Below are 22067 nucleotides of genomic sequence, written 5' to 3' on the forward strand. Positions count from 1 at the left end.
AAATTCAGTCTATAACATTTACATGGACGGAAATATTCCCTTATAATAAGGCACGGAATATAAATAATACAAAATAAAAATGGACAGTAGCATCCTTCAATGATGCAAGAGATTCAATAAATTCATGGTTATACTATATAATATAATAACATCGCACTATATAAAAATACAAAATGGAATATGTTTTGACATTTCACATATAATATTCACAATGTTTGAAATATCTATGTATATGAATATCATACATATATAAATAACTTTACTTTTGTACAATATATTTCTATTTTATACATATCTTAATTAGTTGAATGTTTTAAAATCTAAAAATAAAGCTTAAAATTAATTGTGTGTAAAATAAAGAAACATGAAAAGGCACTAATTGGACGGAGATTCCATATCTTTATCATACTGAGATTCAAATTTGTTTTTTATTCATAATAGGTACTACAGGGGAAATCTACAAAACCTTTCAGGGTTTTGCTTATGTTTTCATAGCTGCGCTTAAATATGTAATAATATGTAGGTGATCGATGTAAAAATAAAAATGCTGCTTCAGGCCGTAGTTTAATGGGGACTACCCACTATGGTTTATCACATTCATCGGAAATGGGTCGGTACTTTAGCTATGTCAATCTAGATTTTTAATTATTTTTTTTTCTTCGAATCTGATAGTTACAGTGAGACATTTTATATTTTATTAAGATTGTCTCTTATGCTCACTAGTAAACTTATGTGGTACCTATGTATATTCGTGATTTAATGTTTTACGGGTTATTTGAAAAATTCATTTCCTTAGTTACAATGATGTCTTATACATAAAAATATTAACTAGTTACCCACTAATTCAGAAAAACCTAATCGATGAGACCAGAATGAAATGTAACAAAATAGAGAGAGAGAGAGAGGTGTAAGAAGTAAATTATAAATGAAGTTAATGTATATTTTCCGCTCATATTGTATACCTGTCATAACGTTCAATGGTCTTTATATTTTAATGTGCACCACATGCGTGACCACAGTAGTATTAGTATGAACGGTAGTAGCATAGGAGCGAGGGCACAGGATAGATACCGGTGAGTGCGCGAGATAAAGCCGGGCGCGGAGACGAACCGTCCCAATGTTTATAATGTTTCCTAGATATGCGGGTGGGCGCGCGAGGGGAAGTCTACCCTACATTTATGGAAAGCGTGCGTGTGCGACGGAGAGGAAGTCGGGATCGGAGGCGACGTAGTCGTCGACTGGCGTCGCATCGTCGTATATATGCGTACTAGACGCCCGGCCACTGTAGCACGATCAGTAGTAGGAGAGGAGCGAGGGCAGACGGGCGGAGCGTGTGGCCGGCGGAGAGGAAGTCCGGGTCGGAGGCGATGTAGTGGTCTGCGGGCGGCGCGTCGCAGGAGACGAGCCTGGCGGCGCGGGGCAGCGCGCGGCCGGCCAGCAGCGCGGCCGAGCGCTGCCTGTGGTGCACGCGCCGCAGCCGCACCGCCGCGTCGCTGAAGATCAGGTCCGCGTACGGCGGCGCAGAGTAGAACATGCTAAAACTGCAACCATACCGTCGACTCTTTACCGTTGCGTAGACAAGTTGCGTCTCGAAACTTTACAATATTTTAGTAGAAACATTTTCACATAAAATGAGCATGTATTATATATTTTCTGAAGCTATAAATATATGTCTTGTTTGTTACCTCTTCACAGCTATACGGCTACATGGATTTTAAGGAAGTGTATCATGAACATACATCTACGACTATCAATTATCTCTAAAAAGTCGCGGGTAACAGCTAGTCACTTGTATGTAACTACATTACTTCAGAAACAACTGTACTTATTTGATTATTCTTTTTCGTTGCATTTATAAAATGACAAATATTTATATAAAAAAAATGATTTACTTAAAAATATCGACAGATAGTATGACTACAATCGTACTAGTCAGTGAATTTCTTTATTAAAAATGTACTTAATATATATTTAAATAAGTAATAAATGTTACCTAAACTCATCAGACGTAGTAGATCCATATAACTGCTGTGCGTAAACCATCAAGTTAGAGTAAGTATCCAATTCTGTATGGTTGGCTCTCCCCATAAGCACTGAACCTGGTACTCTGCCTAGGTTGCAATGTTTATACTCGTGCATTTTGGCTCGTGTCCCTGTAGAATCAATTATAAATACGTAATTGCAATAAGTATTATAAATCTATTTAAAAAAATAATTATTAACGATATTTCATGAATAGTAATTATTTGGTCCTTCGAGCCGGACAATGAATTGAGTGTTAATGTTTAAAGTCCTACAAAAGTATTCCAAGTAAATATTTCAATGATGACTTGTGATCGCGTTCACTGTGAAGTGATAGATGAAAATCAAAAGCCTTGGGCTACATGAGTCGGTTAGTACCCACTGTCCCCCTACAAAATATGAGTGATGTATAAAAAGACCTCATAGTGTGACTTTACCGTCGAGGCATAGTAGCTGCAGGTCGTCGGGAAGTAGGTCCCGCGCCCACCACTCGCGCCGCCGTCCGCCGGAAGCCTCCGCTGGCGCCGTGTGTCTCACGAACGCTACGTCCCCGCCGCCCTCGACCATGCACCGCAGCGCGCCCACGTGCCCGTAGTACGGCTCGCTCGCGTCGCGACGGCACCTCCTGTGTCATGACCGCCTCGATAGTACAGCTATTACAGATCAGATGAATGTCTGACGGTCGCAGGTTCTTTCCGCACACAATTTGATAATTCATATTTATGAGTATGCCAGTAGTTATTTTCTATTAATACATTATACATATGTTTATGTATGTCTGACAGTTGTCATGAACAATTGATAGATTAAACAGCTGATCGGATCTTGATATATATGTAACATGAGCATGGTCATAGGTCATTCTTATATGTCTAAAATGTAGATAAAATCGCCGATAACAACAAGTCTTACTAATATTATAAACAAATTTTAAAGGAACTTTCAATAATGACTTATACAACCTTATTAACATAGGCTGTAAATTTCACGCCAGTGAAACCACGGACACAACTAATTATGAGCTAGATATTATGTATTGTGTAATTAGACGAATTACAAAATATTTGTAGTAGTAGCCACTTATTGTTTTGTAACTCGTATTACACGTATGCGTACGTACCTGTAGGAGGCGCCATGACAGAGGTGGCACAGATTGTCTCTGGGAACGGACCCGCTGTCCACGTACTCGGAACTGAGAGCGCCAGGAGCACACGACTTGGTGAAGTATTCCGCGGCAGCGTGCGTGCCGTCACAACCGTATGGTCTGCGTGTCAAACATATAAACAAATATGATAAAAGCTATTTGTAGATTGACTAATTGTAGATGTTCTCATTCGATACGTTTTTGACACAAAATAAAAAATGCTTAAAAATATATCATGAAAACTGTCAACCATGTGGACTAAAATAGTCTGTAATGCAAACTGGAATCTAACTGACAAAATCAGGTGCTTAGTGGCATAAAGTTAGACTCTAATTAAAATCTGTTACAATATAGCGAAATATATATAGCGAAAGAGGGAAAGTAAGTTTGTTTTGATTTGATTTCATATCTAAGTGACACGACATACATTTTCATACATGGCATAATACCAAATGGAACATAGGCAAATAATGTATTGATCCGGTTAACCATCGTACGAAGTCCGGAAAAGAAGGTAGGTTTGTTAATTAGGTATTTGATAATTTTGTTGAAATTTACATACCGTATCCATCCATTTGATATGAGGTAAGCGAGTGGGTACACCCATCCTGCCGCCATGCCTATACCGGCGTGACACGTGTTTTTACCACGCAAATACGTTAGATCCGTGTCAGGGTCTTGTTCTTTTGCGACTGCCACTGCATAGTACCAGTTATCACCAGATGAGTATACCTGAGTGATTGAAAATGATAGTAATAACCCAGGATAATTCACGTAGCGCCTCTAGTCCGTAACTGCGCTGAACTTGTACTATAACTATAACTTGTAGAACTGATAGAAATAATTACTAGCTACCCGCCCCGGGTGTACGGGTGCATGGGTGTACATGTACTATACATATAAACATTCCACTTGAATCACTCTATCTATTGCAGATAAGGATTTTAATGCACATCCTTTGCGTAGTTTACAAGATCTAGGTCAATAGACATTGGAAGCGGCTTCATTTTATACTATGAAGAGATAACATTTAATGTTTCATATTGTTAACTATCGTGTGACGCACCATTAATTAAAAATGGTAAAGTCAATAATCATGTAACCTGAAACGGAACGTCAGAGGCCAGAGCCAAAGTAATCTATGTGACATTGACAAGTGGATGACGGATGATTGAACGGAGGCAGCGGGAGTTTTTGGAGCGAAAGTGTTTATATTGTTATAAAAACAAATAAGAAATAGGTAATTGTGAATATTGTAGGCATTGAGGTGTTTCTCTCTGACTAACCGGCATTACGCCTAAGTCGTCAGGATACTAGTGATTTTAAAAGTTCAGAAGCGGTACCAATCCCGCCTACAAATTCCACCGTAAGGTAATTCTGACTAGAAGTTGTGGTAAGTGAATTTACGTTAATAACACGCATACCATTAAACGCAGTATCTCACTTGTTTTATTAAACTTTTGGATGAATTGCTTTCTACATATTAAATAGATTTAGTATGTACGATAACTTGCGAGAGTAATGACATGACATGTAGCACGATATTGAGGTATACAATATACCTAAGAAACAAGTATTATGAATACATTAAGTATAAAACAACATGGATATCTAATTAGTTTAAAATACAGAGTAACTATTGTTATGTTATTAATGCCTATGATAGAGTATGATAGGATATCAACAGATTAGAAACAGTTACTTTAAACAGTTAGTTATTAACTATGTTGACATACAGGTTGAACATGAGAACACATACCATGTTATACATATAAACAGTGAAATGGTATTGCTGAGTTTGTTGCTAATTCACAGTAAATTAGTCAAACTTACTGTTCAGTTTTGTGTGTTTGTTCTACGTGAATTGAATTGAAGAATTGTTATTATTTCTTTACATAGGTATACATATATGTTTGATGATCCCATTTCAGATAAATGACAATCACAGGCATAGTCCAGGTATATGTCTTGATTGTGGTTATATTCCCAAATTGAGATTGTTATATATATTATATTGATGCTTTGATATGTGTTTATTAATGAATTAATAAAGCATATCAATATAGATAGACATAGTATATTGTTGACATAAACTGATACAAGCTACATAACATGTTATATTTCATAATATTACATATTAAAGACATTTTAGATACTATCTCATGATTAGCTGTGAAGTTCTCAGTGAAAATAGTACTTAACTCTGATAGTACAATTATTATATATTTCTTGCTGTGTTTTGAATTTTATAAATGTATATATATATAGCAATGGCTAACAATTGGTAGTAAACTCCAATGTTAAAAACCGAATAACTGTAAACTATTATTATTAATAGTTCCTTATTTAATTATTAATTAGTATAAAATCCAATTGAGATCTATTAGGATCCTCAAGGTTATAATAATCATATAATATTGATTATTAATGTGTTGAAAAAGCACCTAGAGATGATATCCAATTCCTCAAAGGTGTCATATTATGCTGGAATTATATATTATATGTATGCTCATATTGAATGTATTATATGTTTGAGCAATTGGTTCACTTCTTTGATGCTTCTCTTGAAATTCATTAGAATGGCCCTTAGCAGCCATTGTTGATCAATAAAGGTACTTAAAGGTCCTGTGCAGGTACCTGTAGCTATGTACATTTGTCATTTGAGACAATGTTTAGTAAGTGATTGTTGGAATTTATAAGCACCCAATTAATATGTGACATGTTAGAAAGTGATAGATTACAGGTAAGACTATTCTTACATGGTTCAGTTTTGTAAACTATGAAGTTGTCTTTTAACCTAAAGAAAGACTTGGTAAAGCCAGAAATGGATGTTGTTGGGTCTTGATTGTACAAAAGACCTGTTGACTTTAGTTTAGTTTTATAATTTATGAAGTTGTCTTTTAACCTAAAGAAAAGCTTTTGGTAAAGCCAGAAATTAATGTTGTTGGCTCTTGATTCTATTATTGATTGTACAAGAAACCTGTTGAATTTTCTAAACAATACTTGAGCAACAAGTTTGTCTTTAAATTTACTATTAGTGTTATGAATATGAATAAAAGTTTTTGGAAATAAGTTAATATTTGTGTACATACAGAATGTTTGGATATATATATTGAGTCGCAACAGTGAGAGTATTTGCCTTTTGATGAGTTATAACTCTCCATACAGTAAATTGCACAAAATGTCATGATTTTATAATATGAATATATACAACATAAGACAATTGTTATCACAATAATGAAAATAGACTATTGTAATATATTGCAATGTATTGCTATATTGTCCAATCTTGTGTACTGCATAAGCTAATGAACTGAAGAAGTTATCCATTGAGTCTTATTATTTAGTGTCATTTGTAGAATGACAGTACTAAGAAAACTATAAAGTGGACAGATTCATTGTTAAATCTATATTGGAATTGAAATGTCAACCAAGGAGGAAATCATAATTGTTTAAATTCAAATTGTATTATATATTTGTGAAGTACAGATAATAAAAAAAAAAAAATAGAATATATAGAATATATTATTGAATATTAATATAAATAAATGTATATCAGAAGATGATAATAACTGATTTAAAGCATTCATGAGTTAATAATGAACTCATCTTGAAGTTAGCACATGGATTGTGTCAAACAGTGTGGTCTAGAATTGTGAAATTTGGATAATAAACTTTATAATTCAGATATTATGGCAGGAAAATGGAAATAAATGAGTGCATAGCACTCTTTTGTTGTATATAGGTATGGACAGATGGGAGAGAATTAAGTGAATACATGTAAACTGTGATATGGTGAAATAGAGGAGAAAGAAAAAAATGGATACTATTTTTAAATGGTTTATGTAACTTACCTTTTATGTATTTGTATACTACAGGATTATAAAATATTTTATGATTTGACTAATGAAGTTTCTGTATATTAATTAGTTATTATTAAATAGTCTCTGTGGGAGGCAATGTTAAGATATTCAAAGTACATAAGCTTTAAAATTATTATAGAGGAAAATTATGAGACACAGACAGACAAGATTGTTAGGAAAGTAAAGAGATATGGATATTCTAGAAAACTTTGCTGATGACCTTGGTAATGTGGTTATTAATAGGCTGCATAACTTTCCATGCATGGAAATTCGTATTCCCATTCTATACAACCATTATATATTTATGAGAATTCCTGATTGTTGGTGTTTTATGCTATGCCTTTATAAGCATGTGGTTTGTTTTATTTAATATAACTTTGTTACCAAAGAGGATGAGACTGAAGTTAGTCAGTTTTATGAAGATAGCACTCCTATACTGTGCCACACTTCCAATTATCTTCTGTGAGTCTACTGTACTGTAGAGGACAGTGCATGGTGATTTCGGTATAGCTATGACAGGAATATATAAGTAAAAAAAAAAAAGAAGAATAGGAAAAATCCTCATTATCTTGTGAACATAAGTTAATCACTACAAATGTAACTTAGATTGAAAGTAAGATGTTGGTATCCGTTGGGATGAACAGTGATTCACAAACACAGTATCAGTATAATTTATAGAAAAAAAAAAATATATAAATAGCAATGATTCAAAAGAAGATTGTATCATATGTACAGGTATAAATACATATAGTAATGCCTATTTAACATTTAAATAGTATTGTGATTGATTGGATTGTATGACGCCATATAATGAAATGAAAAATTTATAAGCCAAGAGACCCGTGATAGCCAAAGAATATATATAAGAAAATGGCAGAGACGACAGACAAAAGAAAAGTAGGACAGCAGAAAAAAAGATAAGCAGATGACATAAGAAAAAAAAAAAAGGAAACAGCAGGTAAAGACTGGATGCAAACTTCCATAGGGAGAGACGTGGATAGTCAGTATGGACGAGCTGGTTTATGAATATGGATACTGGCGTAATTTATGAGATTTTTATATGGTTTACTGATGGATAATAAACTACTTTATGAATAGCATATATGTAGAATGAAAAATAAATAAGTTGTAAATTTTACATGTTATAGAGAATTATTTGTTGAGAAAATGTTTGCGAGCTGAGCCATTGTTCTTTAATTATAATGGTATTATAGTGAATACAAATGTAAGAAGCACAGGTAGTTAAAAGAAAAAAAAAAACAAAAGGACAATTGATTGTTGTTAAATGTATGAGCATTAAAGTTTTGAAAAGTGTACATGGGTATACTAGATTTAAGTTGAAAGGATCCTATTGAACCTATAACTGTTTTAAGAGACCTTTATATCCAATGCAAATAAAATGAGAGAGAATATAAGTTGTGGAAGTAAGGCTATATCTGTCAATTTAATCCCAGGAATATATAAGAAAAGTTACTAGAGGACATAAATGAAAGTTAAGATATAAGAAAGTTAAATATTGTTAAGAATTACAGTTTACAGTTATAAATTACTGTTGTAGATGGTTTTGCCAATTTTATTAATTTCTAGTTAACCTTTGTTAAATCTTGAGATATTGTATCTATTAAGATTTTAATTGAAAAAAAAAAAAAAAAAAAGAGAATAATCGAAGCATATAATGCTAAATTAACGAGCATGTAAGAATTGTTGGTATACATGTTGACTCAATTGACTTGAATATGAGATTGGATGTGTTGTATTTAGACCATTGTAACTTTTGACATAATTGTTGAGTTGTAGTAAAATAAAAGTGTTAACTAAGGCTTTAAATAGTGAACTCATCAACATATAAGAATTGATGTTGTCACTTGCATAGCATACGAGAACGGATGTATTAAATAAGTGAGGGTGTTTTAATGTTGAATTGTACAAAATTACAGGTGTAGAGATATTGGAAGTTTATAATAATAACGGTGATGTTGTTTTCAAATATTTGGTTAAGTTAAAATTTTTATAAGTAATGATCAACGCAATCAAATGCTGGGCATTTGATTCCATAGATTAGTCTGAGCACCTATATGCACTTGTATGTGTGGCTGAACGCTCTTTGGAGAAATCGGATTGACTATTGTACTAACTAAATAGTTTAAATTGAAATTAATCCTTTCAGAACTGATTTTATGTGTCTGGAATTTAAATATAACTAATGGCTTGATAACATGGTCTGCTAGTAAGCAGAAAGTTACAGCCGAATACGCAGAATATTTTAGAAAATGTGTTGTAATTAATGGGAAATTAGAAGAGGTGCTAATTTATAGAACCCAGACACCGTATACAGACACTTTAGAAATATTATGAATAAAGCGCTCGAGGTGTACAAGATAGTTACACTGCAAGATTGTAGTAAGGACGATCACAAGGTAAAATTTGATACACCTCGATGGAAAATAGTCGGTAAATATACGCGGTGAAGAGTTGTACATGAACGAATAGATCTGAAAGATTAAGGAATGCTAGTGATAATGAGTGAGTGACAATGATGAGTTACAATCGATGACAAGCTGAATTATGAGCAAAATGGCTAATAGAACGGGCGGTTGATATGACAATGAAAAATGATTTGCAATACTTTGATGAAATTATGAGATTAATATAATAATAATATGACTATGAATACGATTTATGGATTTTAAGGTAAATGATGGTGATTTAGATTTGATGATATACTGATGAGATGATTGCGCTGAGATCGCGGCTAATGGTTCCGTATACGTTAGTTCACGGAGAAAATGGGGATCCGCGTGTGCTCAATGCGACGTACAACGAACGACTCGCTTTTTGTTGATGCTACTCAAGATTTGGTAGATAATAATAGGAGTAGGGTATGTGGTAGTAATATATTGCAAGTTCGTTCAGAAATTGATAGATATATATCAACCAGATATATAATTCGAATTTGGTACATAATTAAATTGAATTAAATATTATAAAGTCCTTTAAAGCGTTGGAGAAATAGTAAAATGGAACCAGGAAATCCAGTTCTTAAAAAATGTAATAGAATAAAAAGTAAAATTTGATGGGAGTGCATATAACCCATAGTTGAGTTGCAATGTAGATCACTTGAGGCTGAAGTAAAAATAGCATAGTACCATAAAGAATATGGCTAGTTGGAGGCCGTAACTCCTTGCGTGCGCAAGCGGTGAATGCCTCATTGAGAAAATGACCAGTTGTTAAATATTTGATGTGTTTCAGTTGGAGGCCGTAGTTCCTTGTGGCGGCAAGCGGTGGCTGAGTCTAATGAGAATCTGACCAGTTTGAGGCCGTAGCTCCTTGTGTGGGCAAGCGGTGGCTGAGTTTAATAAGAATCTGACCAGTTTGAGGCCGTAGCTCCTTGTGTGGGCAAGCGGTGGCTGAGTCTAATAAAATCCAGATCTATTGAGACCGTAGCTCATAGTGGGCAAGCGGTGGCATTTTTTTAATGTTTTGTTTTAACAGGTATTTCACTAATTAGCTAGGCAGCCGTGTTTGCAGAGATGCTGACTAGTACCTGGTGTGAAAAATTAAGTGATACACCTTAAGGCGGAAAAATATAACAAAGACTGAATTCATGATGTTGAAATGTAATGTGTAGTTGTCAGTGGCAACTTTCATATTTTAAGTATGTAAATTATCTCAAACTAAATTTTATATGATTTTAATTTTATTATATTACCCGATGTTAACTGTTATGATAATATCGAATGAGGCCCTTCGATAACGTTGGATGGCCGAAGTGGCTACGAATACCATCGATTAAATATAAAGTGAATAGTAGGCTTACGAACGTGAGTTTTCACGTTCGTTTGACGAAAGTTAGTAATTCGTTTTATGGAAATTGCGCAAGGTTTTACAACAAACTCCCAGAGTCTGTACTCAATTTGCCAGAAAAAGAAATCAAATGTGTCATAAAATATTTTCTTTGTAAAAAAAAAGCTTATTATAAAATCGAAGAATTTATAAATGTCATCATTTATAAATCAATGTTTTTTAGAAAATATCTAACTTGAAATTCATAGCGCTGTCAATGTTGTCTGATTGAACGGAGATTAAGTGCGTAGCAGTTTTTATGTTGATTGCCGCATGCCTAATCCTTGTTGTTAATTAAATATAAGTAAATCAATATTTATTTAAAAGAGCAACACACAGGTTTCTTGTTTGTTCTTCTTGTGATGAATCTGCGTTCCGAATAAGAGATAGATTGAAGAAAGACTTGACTACTCAAGGGTGCTTATATTAAGTTTATTTGAATAAAGATTATTTCTATTTCACATTAATCTGGAACAGTGGGTTTTGGTTTATGTTAAACTGGTGTTGTAAAGAAAATTGAGATCAGTATCTACAATCATTTATAGTCCCCTAAATGTACAGGGTTCAAAGGATGCAATAGATTACTTGACCAGTGAGCTGATGGTATTATTAAGTAAATCATAACTGAAATTCAATGAATTATGTTATATTAAAATAATTCTCTGGTAAATCAAGAGTATCGTCGAAGTAAAATAGTAGTAGTAGTATTGAGGGTATTAGAACCACTTGAATAATATTGACCTGTTATTTTCTATTGGTTAGGTGAAGGCAGGCAGCGATTTTGTTCTAATTTTATGTCACGAGAATATTACTTTCTCTTTATATTTTTTTTCTATATATGTAGGTAATTAAGTTTTACCTTTTGTAATGTGATATGTTAAATTTATCCGTTAAAATATTCATGATGAGAAATGTCAAGTTCTATTTTGGAGGTAAAAAAAAAAAATGCAATGTTCATAAGATCGGAAACTTACATTATATGTGAGTGTCTGACTCATAGAAGTCAATCACCGCCAAATAATTGTTTGTTACTCTAAAAGGTTGTTCGTGTTTTTGGGTGATTTGGATTATGTAAATTAATATATGTTATGTTATATTTTGTGCATTTCTGAATGCATGCCGAAACTTAGCTCTGTTAGTATTGATTTTAGATTGTAAACCTTTGATAGTATACTAAGATAGTCAATGTTATGAAAGTAATGTGTATCTTTAATTTATTTAGTTTAGTATTTGTTATATGATCCTGTAGACACTATATCCTTTGATAAGCATGACTACGCTCATCAGTTACCTATGTGTCTGGGCCAGACACTATTGCAGGATGGCCGACTGTTAACTATCGTGTGACGCACCATTAATTAAAAATGGTAAAGTCAATAATCATGTAACCTGAAACGGAACGTCAGAGGCCAGAGCCAAAGTAATCTATGTGACATTGACAAGTGGATGACGGATGATTGAACGGAGGCAGCGGGAGTTTTGGAGCGAAAGTGTTTATATTGTTATAAAAACAAATAAGAAATAGGTAATTGTGAATATTGTAGGCATTGAGGTGTTTCTCTCCCTGACTAACCGGCATTACGCCTAAGTCGTCAGGATACTAGTGATTTTAAAAATATGATCTAATTTTATATAGTAATTCATATAACTTGACTGTTTTCGCCATAAGTGCCCCACAACGCTTTCTGTATTCACAAGGTGGAGAATACCATATGGCATTAAACTCGCTTTTTTGTACAATTTTTATTGTAGCCTAGTAATAAGTAATCAATAAATAAATTAAATATATTGCATATCTGACTAACCTCCTGCATGAAGGGCACGAGCCGGTGCCTGTAGGCGGCGTGCAGCATGTCAGCGGCATCGAGTAGCACGAAATCTGCTGTTCCTTCAGCTACAGCTCGCTCGCAGTGGCGTGTACTGTGTCCGCGCCAACACGACAGCGCCGGAGACAGCAGCGCCGCTTTCAACGCGCCCTGTACGGGAAGAGAATTGTTATTGCAAAATACTAAAAAAAATTGTTCCCAAGTATGGCAGCAATTCTTTTGTTTTGTTAAATTTTGATTTCTTTTTGAGTAAATTCCCGCCCTAAGAGGTTTACAACCTTACATCTACCAGGGGGTTATTGCACCCAGAGTTGATGCCGGGGCAAAGGCTATTAAAAGTTTAGTAAGAATATCATTAGAGCATAAATAGAAAGGGCAATAACATTATTTTAACAAAAGAAAAAATGACTATTTTAAAGCAAGGAAAAGAAAAAAGTAAATGTCACACTAACTAAGAGCTTATAGAATACTATTTAGGTCAAAATATTTTTAATAAATTATGCATTTATTACTACATTTCACCATAAAACAACAGAATTTCTATAGAACATTTCAACTGGAAATTCAATAAGTAAACAGTTGCGTATCACATATTTAACGCTACGTAAGTGCTATTCATAGAGCCTATAATCTTTCATTCAATTACAAATATATATAACTACTTACCGACATCTTAAAACACTTCTCCATTTCAGGTTCGCTTGTGACGCATAGTACGGCCCGCTTCACCGGACAGTCCATAATGCCCAGTATAGCTTTCTCAGCCTGATTGCCTAAGTAATTGTTATTCAGGATGTATTTAGCAGTTTGGTCTTCTTCTTTCAAATATCTGAAGTTCACTGTAGCATCCTGAATATTATAAGCATAATATTATTATTTCAATGTTCATGTAAGGTAACCGAACCATTGTTATTTAGCATTAAGATAATCCAGAAAACAATCATACTCATGAATGTTTTTTGGATTATCTTAATGAATGAATACAAAAATTTGTACCGTGCGAGGAATCGAACCTGCAACCATCGTAAATAAGGCGGTAATACACCTCTAGACCACCGAGGCCAATCAATTTATGTTGTTTAATTAATACAAATGTTGATGATTATTATTATTACATAATTAAAACATTGTTTTAGTGACTTTAATTCGAATTATTTTTTGTTCCTATGTGTAAACGTGAAATGAACATTTTTAATCAAATAGGTTTACTCCTTTTTGGAGCCATACATATATTAATAATAATAAAAAATAGGAAACTATTCTAGCTTTTATGAAAAATATGTTTATGATACGAATTTACGAAGGTTAGCACACATTAATTAACTAGGGGAATATGAGCATTGTGAGAATTACACTCTCTTTACAAAAATGCAATCGATTCTCTCAAACAAAAAATATATACATAGTTCAGATTGGATATCTGAACTATGACTTTCTAGGATATATGGTGCATGTATACATACCCGTATCATGAGATCGGTGGTACCATTGGATCTGAACAGCTGGAACGGCAGTTCAATAGGACGACCAGAGTCGTCCACACGTTTATGGAAAGGCGATAATGTGCTTGAACTGTAACTAGATTAAATATAACAGATCTATTAAACAGTTCCATTTGTGAAATATGAACACAAATTGTAAGAACTTAATTGTTTTATTACAGTTACTATAGCTATAATATATACTATAACCTTTTAGTCTGTTATAGCACTAGTTCTTCTCATCAGTATATATCTTTTATGTAATTCTAATGATAAACAATCCTACGACTCAACAGATGGGTAGCACTATCGCCATCACATTTTCATGAAACGCTTCTGATGACCTCTTATCTTGTAATTTCTCTGCCTTCAACTGAAACACAGCTTACGAAATATAACATTCTTGGCGGCTGAAATAAGTGAGACGGAAGTACCCATGCTAACGACTTTCCTTATATTATTATTATTGTACAAATGTAAGTGTTTATAAATTATCATACAATTTGGAAAGGTGAATTAAGTCCTGGGTAGAAGCTAATATATACAATGTTTAATGAATGTACCAAAATGATATTATGTATGAGGGCAGGTCTAAAAAGGTTTGTATTGTATATACTTACACATCCTTAAAACGATTTTTGTTCGTATCATCCCTCCTGTAATCATATGGATACCGTGGTGACTCTGATGTAGACACTAGGGGGTTTCCAAAAGAATCTCTATTTCTAAATCCATTAGTATGATTTGTGACCTTATTCAGAGGATTTGGTTCTCCATATAACTCAACCAATTTCTGTAACAGTCTTTGATATCTGTAAAAATAATTTGAGTTACAGACTATCTTGATTCAACAGCATTATTTTTGACTATGGAAATGTTTGCTTTTTTTATTTAAAAATTAAATTCTAATATGTTAAATCTTTAGAACAGTTTCATGAAGCGGAGCGGATGCCTTTTTTGAAAAATTATAGCATTTTATTTTAAAAAGGGTAGAAGTAACACAAAATAATTTAAATAATGTTTTAATACCATATAACTAGCAGAATCTATATTACTGTACAAGTATGAGTGTATTAATGATATTGTGCCAATTGTCAATTGCCAATCAAAATGTCCCTAAATTTAGATTATTACCTCTCTCTTTGTTTGATGGTAGCAGCGCTGCTTGTAACCACGGCGTCAGCTGGCACTTTACCCCAGTTGCAATTTTCTGATTGCGAAACAGGCGCACGGGACCCATCTCGACATATAAGCTCAAACTGGTCCTCTGTCACGCCACCTAAACGTTTAGGATATAAGTTAATTTGTCAACAAACTATGCACTAGTAATATTATAGAAAACTATCCATAGTACTATACTTGTTAGTGGAAATTCAAAGTACTTATATTACTATACTATTCTATTACGTTAGTAATCAAATAAAAGTGCCACTACCGAGAATCTTTTGAGAGAGCAAAGCATGCTGCAAAGTGGTATCCTTGACGAAGGCGATCTCTCCGGTAGCATTAGCAATGAGGCATTTTAGAGCTCCTTCATAGCCTGCATATGGGTCAGCTAAAGTGCATCGAACGCCCGCGCCGCCAGAACATAGCTTGCATAATCTAGAGGAAAAACATCAATTTTGTACAGACACATAAAAGAATATCTATGTTTAATACTATCATTTTTAATATGGAAAGGATCTAAGGTAACTTTTGCCGGCTCTCAATGGATCTAAGGTAACTACTCAGACCAAGATCTAACTACAAAGACTAAAGTCAGTTTTTTAAAGACAATACAGATTATCATCTTGTAAATGGTTTTTTAAATAGTTTTTTTTTGTTCTCTCTTTATCGACAATCAGTAACGGTACTATAATGGTACTGGTTGGTGGAAAACAGTGTGAGGCTGCAGTTGATTTAGTGCAAAACTCATTTTTAATGAGGCCCTATGACGTCATTATTATAAATTAAGATCTGGATTTTACTATTTTTTTTTTATTTGATACTAATTTAATAAAGTTACAATATATATATTTATTTTTACTTACTTATCTGAGTTATCACCAATTGGGTTGTATAAATCTTTGAGTGAGTTAGGTGCGCAAGATTCACCAAAGAACTCAGTAGCAGATTTAACATGATTATTGCAGTCTGTTATTTTAAGACCACCTTCTTGCATCAACTGAAAAAAATGTGTATAATTTTAAATCACTTTGGGGTTTAGGATTAGATTGATACAGGAAATATAAAGTTAAGAATAGAATAATAATAATAATAATAATTTATTTGTTTAAAAAACAGAAGATAAGATTAATAAACTATTATACTAAGAGACAAATTTCTGTTACTACTTCTGCTCAGAGGATCAGGTAAAATGAGTATTAGCAATCCTGTATAGGAGTTTTTAAAATTGTCAGGTGAAGAATGCAGCTGAATTGACTTGAAAATATATTTGAAAATGGAAAAAATATATTATTTAATAACAAACAGAAATTAGACTTACAAAGTTTATTCATTATTATAACGAAAAACTTATGTGGTTAATAACCACAGAAGTTTTTAATTATTTTTTTCTGACAAATAGTATTATAAATTACAAGTGGTTTGCAGAAAAAGCTTTGTTGTTTAGAAATACTTTTTTTAAAACATATCAATCAAATTTTCAATAATTTATATTGTTAAAAAATAATTACATATAAATAAACATTTTTTATACAGGATGTCACACCCTTAGAATGAGGATAATTTTACTGTTGAATTATCAACACAAAATTGATTAAATATTCCTAAAAACAAGATCAGCTAGTTAAATTAATAGAAGAAATGGTGTTACATACCACATGTACAGGCATGACCCAGCCTGCTAGTGCCCCAACATTAGGAAAGCATGCTTTCACCCCTCGCAATGCATGCAATCCTCCACCTGGTTGTATATTTGGGAGACTGCCCTTTTTTACAACTGCTACAGAGTTTTGGTAGGGTTCCTCTTCTCCATACAGCTACATAAATAATATAAATATATAAATTGAGTGAGTGTAAGGCTAGCTTCGGGAAACAAATGTGAAATTACTAATAACAATGAGCTGTATTTTAAATAATCTAAAAATGTATTTTACAATATACTAATATAATTTTTTTTGTACTATGAATTTATAAAATATAAAAATCATTTAATATTAAGCTTTCCAGTGACAGTTGCAGTTTCTATTATCTATTCTATTATGAAATAAACTTTACAATAAAAATAATTAATCATTTTTATTTAGTAAAATTATAATATTTGACATGAATATTTATGTCAAAGTGCATAACTTAGAAAGCTATATGACTGGACATGTTTACCTCCTGCGCAATAGGGACAAGTGAATGAAATCTGCCAGCAACATATACTTCTCCAGCATCCAGACCCAGTAATGAGGCTTTTCCTTGATCTACTAGCGACATGCATTCTTCAGTGTCAAATGCCTGAAAGAATAAAAATTAATAGTAAAATAACACACAAAAAACACCTAAATCCCTCACACTTAATATTTGATAAAAGACATTGCATAACACACACGAAATTATAATTGAATTTAGAATACACAAATACCATAGGCAGAGAATCAGTGAAGGATGATAGGATGATGACGAAGTCAGTTCATTCATCCATTTTTCTAAGGTGTTTGCATACCTGCTTGCATTGTATTTCAATGTAGTCCTTCGCAAATAGACCTCTGTCTAACATCACTGTTTGCATCAATTTTTCACATTTTTGTTGTTCCAGTGCAGAAATAGTGCACCATGTCACTAAGTCTTGTCCTTCTACTTTCAAACTTCTATCTGATAAAGAGTTTGCTGCGATACCATATTTGATCGCTGTAACAACTGAAACATTTTATTAGAATAGGTAGTTTATTTATGTAGTGGATTTCCATTGATTATACAAATTTTAGAGTTAAGGAAAATTATTAACAAGTACTCAACAGACCAACACAAATATTTAATTATAATTATGTTAATAATATTGGCAATAAACAATTTAAATAAAGTTTGTTTAATGTTCTTTCAACTCTATTCATTGGATGTTTGGTTCGAAAATAAGTCACTACTCACCCGACAGAGACGTAATAAAGAAGTAAAATTGACGTATTAACATTTTGATATGTTTTTATTAAATAATTATAACTGAATATAATATTGTCATGTCATAATTATTAGTAAATAAGAATAAAATTTTAAACTTCAGTGCTTTATCATCTGAGACGCGAAGAGCCGGACACACCCGTAAACTTTTAATTCAAAGTTTGACTTTGACATTAACGGCTTGATAGTTTAACCACAGGTTATGTATTAAAACTTAGAGCTGACCGCTGAGTTGAAATGAAATACTTTTTATTTACTTTTTTACTGGAAATATAATGGTATTCCCGGCATCTTTTTTAATAAATTAAATAATTTAAAAGTTCAGTCGGTGGGTATTTGTTAATATAATTAAATAATTAAAATTATTATTGTAGACTGACAGTGAAACTGACAACATTGAATATCAATTCTGTATATAACCCACCACCCACAGTAACTCAATAAATAGGTAAATATAATTCTTATTATTGTTCTGTTTTTAATTTTAGGCGCATTTTTCTAAACATATTATTGATTGTAAGCAGTTTTTATAATAAATATTAATATTTTCATATTAGGGGCGTTGCCTCAAAAAATGATTTTTAATTTGTAATTTCTGTTGCAGGTTTATAAATATTTTTTTGTATAAATCCACGTGTTGCTAAAGGAAATGGTTGTATTTACATGTGGACATTGCGGAGAATCTGTCCAGAAGCCTAAAGTCGAAAAACATTATTTAACAAAATGTAGGAATCGGAATCCCAATTTGTCTTGTATGGATTGTTTTAAGGATTTTTTGTAAGTGACTTTTCCTTCTTAATAATTTTTTTTATAATTTACACAGTCAGATTGTATTTTCTTGTAAATTATATATAGTATGTGAGTACCCATTGAATATCAATATAAATTGAGGTAGACTAAAGTTGTCTACACACCTCAGTCTCACTTATTTAAGTTGACAAGCATTTTGTTTTACAAGCTGTTTCCATTATAGATTGTAAATATGTAGCACAATCACGGGAAAAGAGGCATGATAGCTTAATCCTCTGGAATGGTAATACATTAGTGGTATCATGTGTGTAACCCAATAATGTGATATCCATAGTGCTATTTTTTTTTTTTATGGTTGATAATGGGATGGTGCACCCGCCTACGCTAACGGTTTACGCTGGCGGGGTACCAGTGGAGGATGATAAGATGAGCATGAGGTCAGGTCAGTTAGCCCATCGTTACAAATACACCAGGAATTTATCACGATGGTTTCCAGGGGGAACCGCGTGGAGGTCAACCTGACATGGTACATTGCTAGTAATGGGTTCATGAGTCCCCACTACTAACAATCCCCTTCCCCCCTCCATATGCTATTCAGATGGGCTCGGTGGTATAGTGGTGTATTTATATCAGTTACTGAGTACCCATAACACAAGCCTTAGCTAGTTTAACTTGGGTCTAGATAGTGCTGTGTAAATTATATATTATTATATTCATCTATCTATTCAGCTTGTTTGCCATTAGAATTACAAATATGTGCCTGAATAACTATGTATAATTAATTTTCAAATTATATTGCTCGCAACCAATAAAAAGGGTTTTGTTATAAACAAAAATATAATTATAATGCATATCTTTCTTTATTTGCAGTGGTAATGAATATGAAAATCATATTAAATGTATAACAGAGGAAGAGAGATACTCCGGAAAAGGGTTTGTTGCAAAAGAGAAAAAAGGTGAAAAAATGCAAAATGCTTGGGTAGAGATTTTACAATCTGTGCTAGATGAGCATAAAAATGTATCTGGAAATGTGAGACGCATAATAGATACAGTTAGTAAGCACAACAACACTCCACGCAAGAAGCCGAAATTTATAAATTTTGTCAAGAATGTTTGTGGTCAAAAGACAAACCCAAAGGATATTGATCAAGCCTGGGACTTGATCTCTGTAAAATTATCTGAATTATCAAATGCACGGAACAATCAAAATAAAAATAATGAATCAATTACAAATGGTGATACTGCAAAGGAAAAAGAGAATGGTGAAGATGCTGACCATGAATCTAAAGATAATGAAACGGAAAATAAAGGTGACACAGAAGTAATTAATGGTAATGTGGAAAATGGAGAAGACAAAAAGTTAACCAAAAAACAGCGCAAGGAAGAAAAGAAACGTAAGAAGTATGAAGCAGAGTTGCAAAGTGCTGTAGCTCCATTGGTTGAGGAAGAAGAAGAAACTCAAGTGAAGAAAGGGAAGAAGAAGAAGAACAGGACTGAATCTGTAAATGGTGAATCTGAAGAGAATGTACAAGTAGAGGGCAAAAAACAAAAGAAAAGAAAGAGGCAAGATACTGTAAACGGGGCTCAGGAGTTGATCGAAAATGTTAACATTGAAAACATTGAAAATGAACCACTAAATAAAGAAAAAGCACAAAAAAAGAAATTGAAGGTTTTAGACACAGATCTAGATGTTGAAAATATTTGTTTACATGATCAGAATGTTGCTAATACTGAAAATGCAGAAATTACTGCCAAAAATGGCAAATTTGATTGGCATGCTGTTATTATTTCAGTTTTGGAGAAAAAAGGAAATGAAGTTCCCTTTAAACGTTTACAAAAGAAAGTTTTGGCAGAATTTTTTGAGACGACTGGTCAAGATGTTGATGATAGAATTGCAGATAAATTTATCAAAAAATTGAAGAGTGCTCCAAATGTTAGGGTTGATAAGAACAGGGTGCTGCTTTTGCAGTAGTTTAACATTAGAATGATTGATTAGATTCTATACAAGATTTTTAATATAACAATAATGTTTCTGATGATGTTTTTCCTCTATATCTGCTTTACTTCAAAATGTATTAGATATTTTGATTTTAAAGTACCTACTTAATATAGTCATTTCGACGATAGAAACTGTTATTAATATAATAATATTTTTAAGTAAAACTGCCACTAAAGATTGTGTATATGTTTTTTTTATTGAAATGCATTGTAGCTATTTTAAGAATCTAAAATTCAAGAGACCAAAAAGATGTGTAAAATACTTTTCTTACTACTTAAGATACTATAATTATATCTAATTTATATCTGTGGATTCATACTTTAGGTGCATTTTTTCAGACATCTATATCCTATGAAAAATCGAATTTCAGACAGTTTTTATAGTAAAATATGAGATATATTAATACTTCTGTAGATCGGTCAATAAAGACATGAGATTTCAGTTTTGTAAGTTTTATTTATAGATTAGCTATAATTAATTTATTGTATGTAGAAATTTAGTAACTGACCTCGTCATAATTACAATTGCCTACATATTTATAACTAGGTTAATCATGTTCTCATGGTTAAGAAATTTCATTTTTAATAAATATATCATGAAAATACTATGAAACAAACAATGTATAATAACTAGATGCATTTATTTTGCATTTCTCAGTAGTGTCTGAATTAGGGTTCATGATTTCTCGACCTTTTCAATTTCTCGGGTCTCAAGAATTCTCGAGATTAATTTCTCGGGTCTTCTCAGGTTGTCTATTTACATATGAAATTAGCGTTTTATCGTACTGGCTACTTTTATCTCAAATATCTCCTGTTTGGTTAGGAATTCCAATTTCAAATTTATACGGCTATTCACTCGTGCATTTGTTTTTCGAATACCGTAATCTATATGGCTTTTCCATCTTTGGTTTTTTCTTTGGGTCACCCAGGTAACAAAATGGAAAACTTAATATATCGCATTTACGAGTATGAGTTACGCCGTGGCACCAGTGCTACAGAAACGGCTCGAAGGATTAATGATGTGTATGGCGGT

General features: G+C 32.8%; 2 protein-coding genes across 3 annotated transcripts; one reads left to right on the top strand and one right to left on the bottom strand.

Moving 5' to 3' along the window:
- Positions 1-802: 802 nt before the first annotated feature.
- LOC131845558 (transferrin 2) lies at positions 803-18432 on the bottom strand. The gene is made up of 16 exons (XM_059194630.1): positions 18257-18432; positions 17835-18028; positions 17504-17626; positions 16999-17160; positions 16210-16343; positions 15615-15781; positions 15314-15458; positions 14800-14991; positions 14162-14276; positions 13365-13547; positions 12678-12848; positions 3729-3898; positions 3143-3286; positions 2460-2647; positions 1994-2153; positions 803-1541 (listed from the first exon to the last, which is right to left on the bottom strand). Exons 1-16 carry the CDS (start codon positions 18297-18299, stop codon positions 1268-1270), a joined length of 2565 nt encoding a protein of 854 aa, XP_059050613.1. The 5' UTR covers positions 18300-18432; the 3' UTR covers positions 803-1267.
- Positions 18433-18671: 239 nt separating this feature from the next.
- LOC131845559 (cell growth-regulating nucleolar protein) lies at positions 18672-21466 on the top strand. Of its 2 annotated transcripts, none has more exons than XM_059194631.1 (3): positions 18672-18734; positions 18891-19063; positions 19907-21466. In XM_059194631.1, exons 2-3 carry the CDS (start codon positions 18936-18938, stop codon positions 21006-21008), a joined length of 1230 nt encoding a protein of 409 aa, XP_059050614.1. In that variant the 5' UTR covers positions 18672-18734; positions 18891-18935; the 3' UTR covers positions 21009-21466. The 2 variants fall into 2 exon arrangements, with proteins under 2 accessions (XP_059050614.1, XP_059050615.1); XM_059194632.1 differs by having other exon boundaries at positions 18729-18802.
- Positions 21467-22067: the final 601 nt, after the last annotated feature.

This window comes from Achroia grisella, unplaced genomic scaffold (genome assembly GCF_030625045.1).
Source record: "Achroia grisella isolate CSIRO2021 unplaced genomic scaffold, CSIRO_AGI_Agris_v1 utg474, whole genome shotgun sequence".
Taxonomy (NCBI): Eukaryota; Metazoa; Arthropoda; class Insecta; order Lepidoptera; family Pyralidae; genus Achroia; species Achroia grisella.

Excerpts from the sequence above, each read along its gene's own strand:
- LOC131845558 (XM_059194630.1), bottom strand. The coding sequence starts at position 18,299 with ATGTTAATACGTCAATTTTACTTCTTTATTACGTCTCTGTCGG. Across the intron at positions 3,287-3,728 it reads ATATCAAATGGATGGATACG|ACCATACGGTTGTGACGGCA; the intron begins GTATGTAAATTT and ends TTTGACACGCAG. Across the intron at positions 2,648-3,142 it reads TGTCATGGCGCCTCCTACAG|GAGGTGCCGTCGCGACGCGA; the intron begins GTACGTACGCAT and ends GTCATGACACAG.
- LOC131845559 (XM_059194631.1), top strand. The coding sequence starts at position 18,936 with ATGGTTGTATTTACATGTGGACATTGCGGAGAATCTGTCCAGAAGCCT. Across the intron at positions 19,064-19,906 it reads GATTGTTTTAAGGATTTTTT|TGGTAATGAATATGAAAATC; the intron begins GTAAGTGACTTT and ends CTTTATTTGCAG.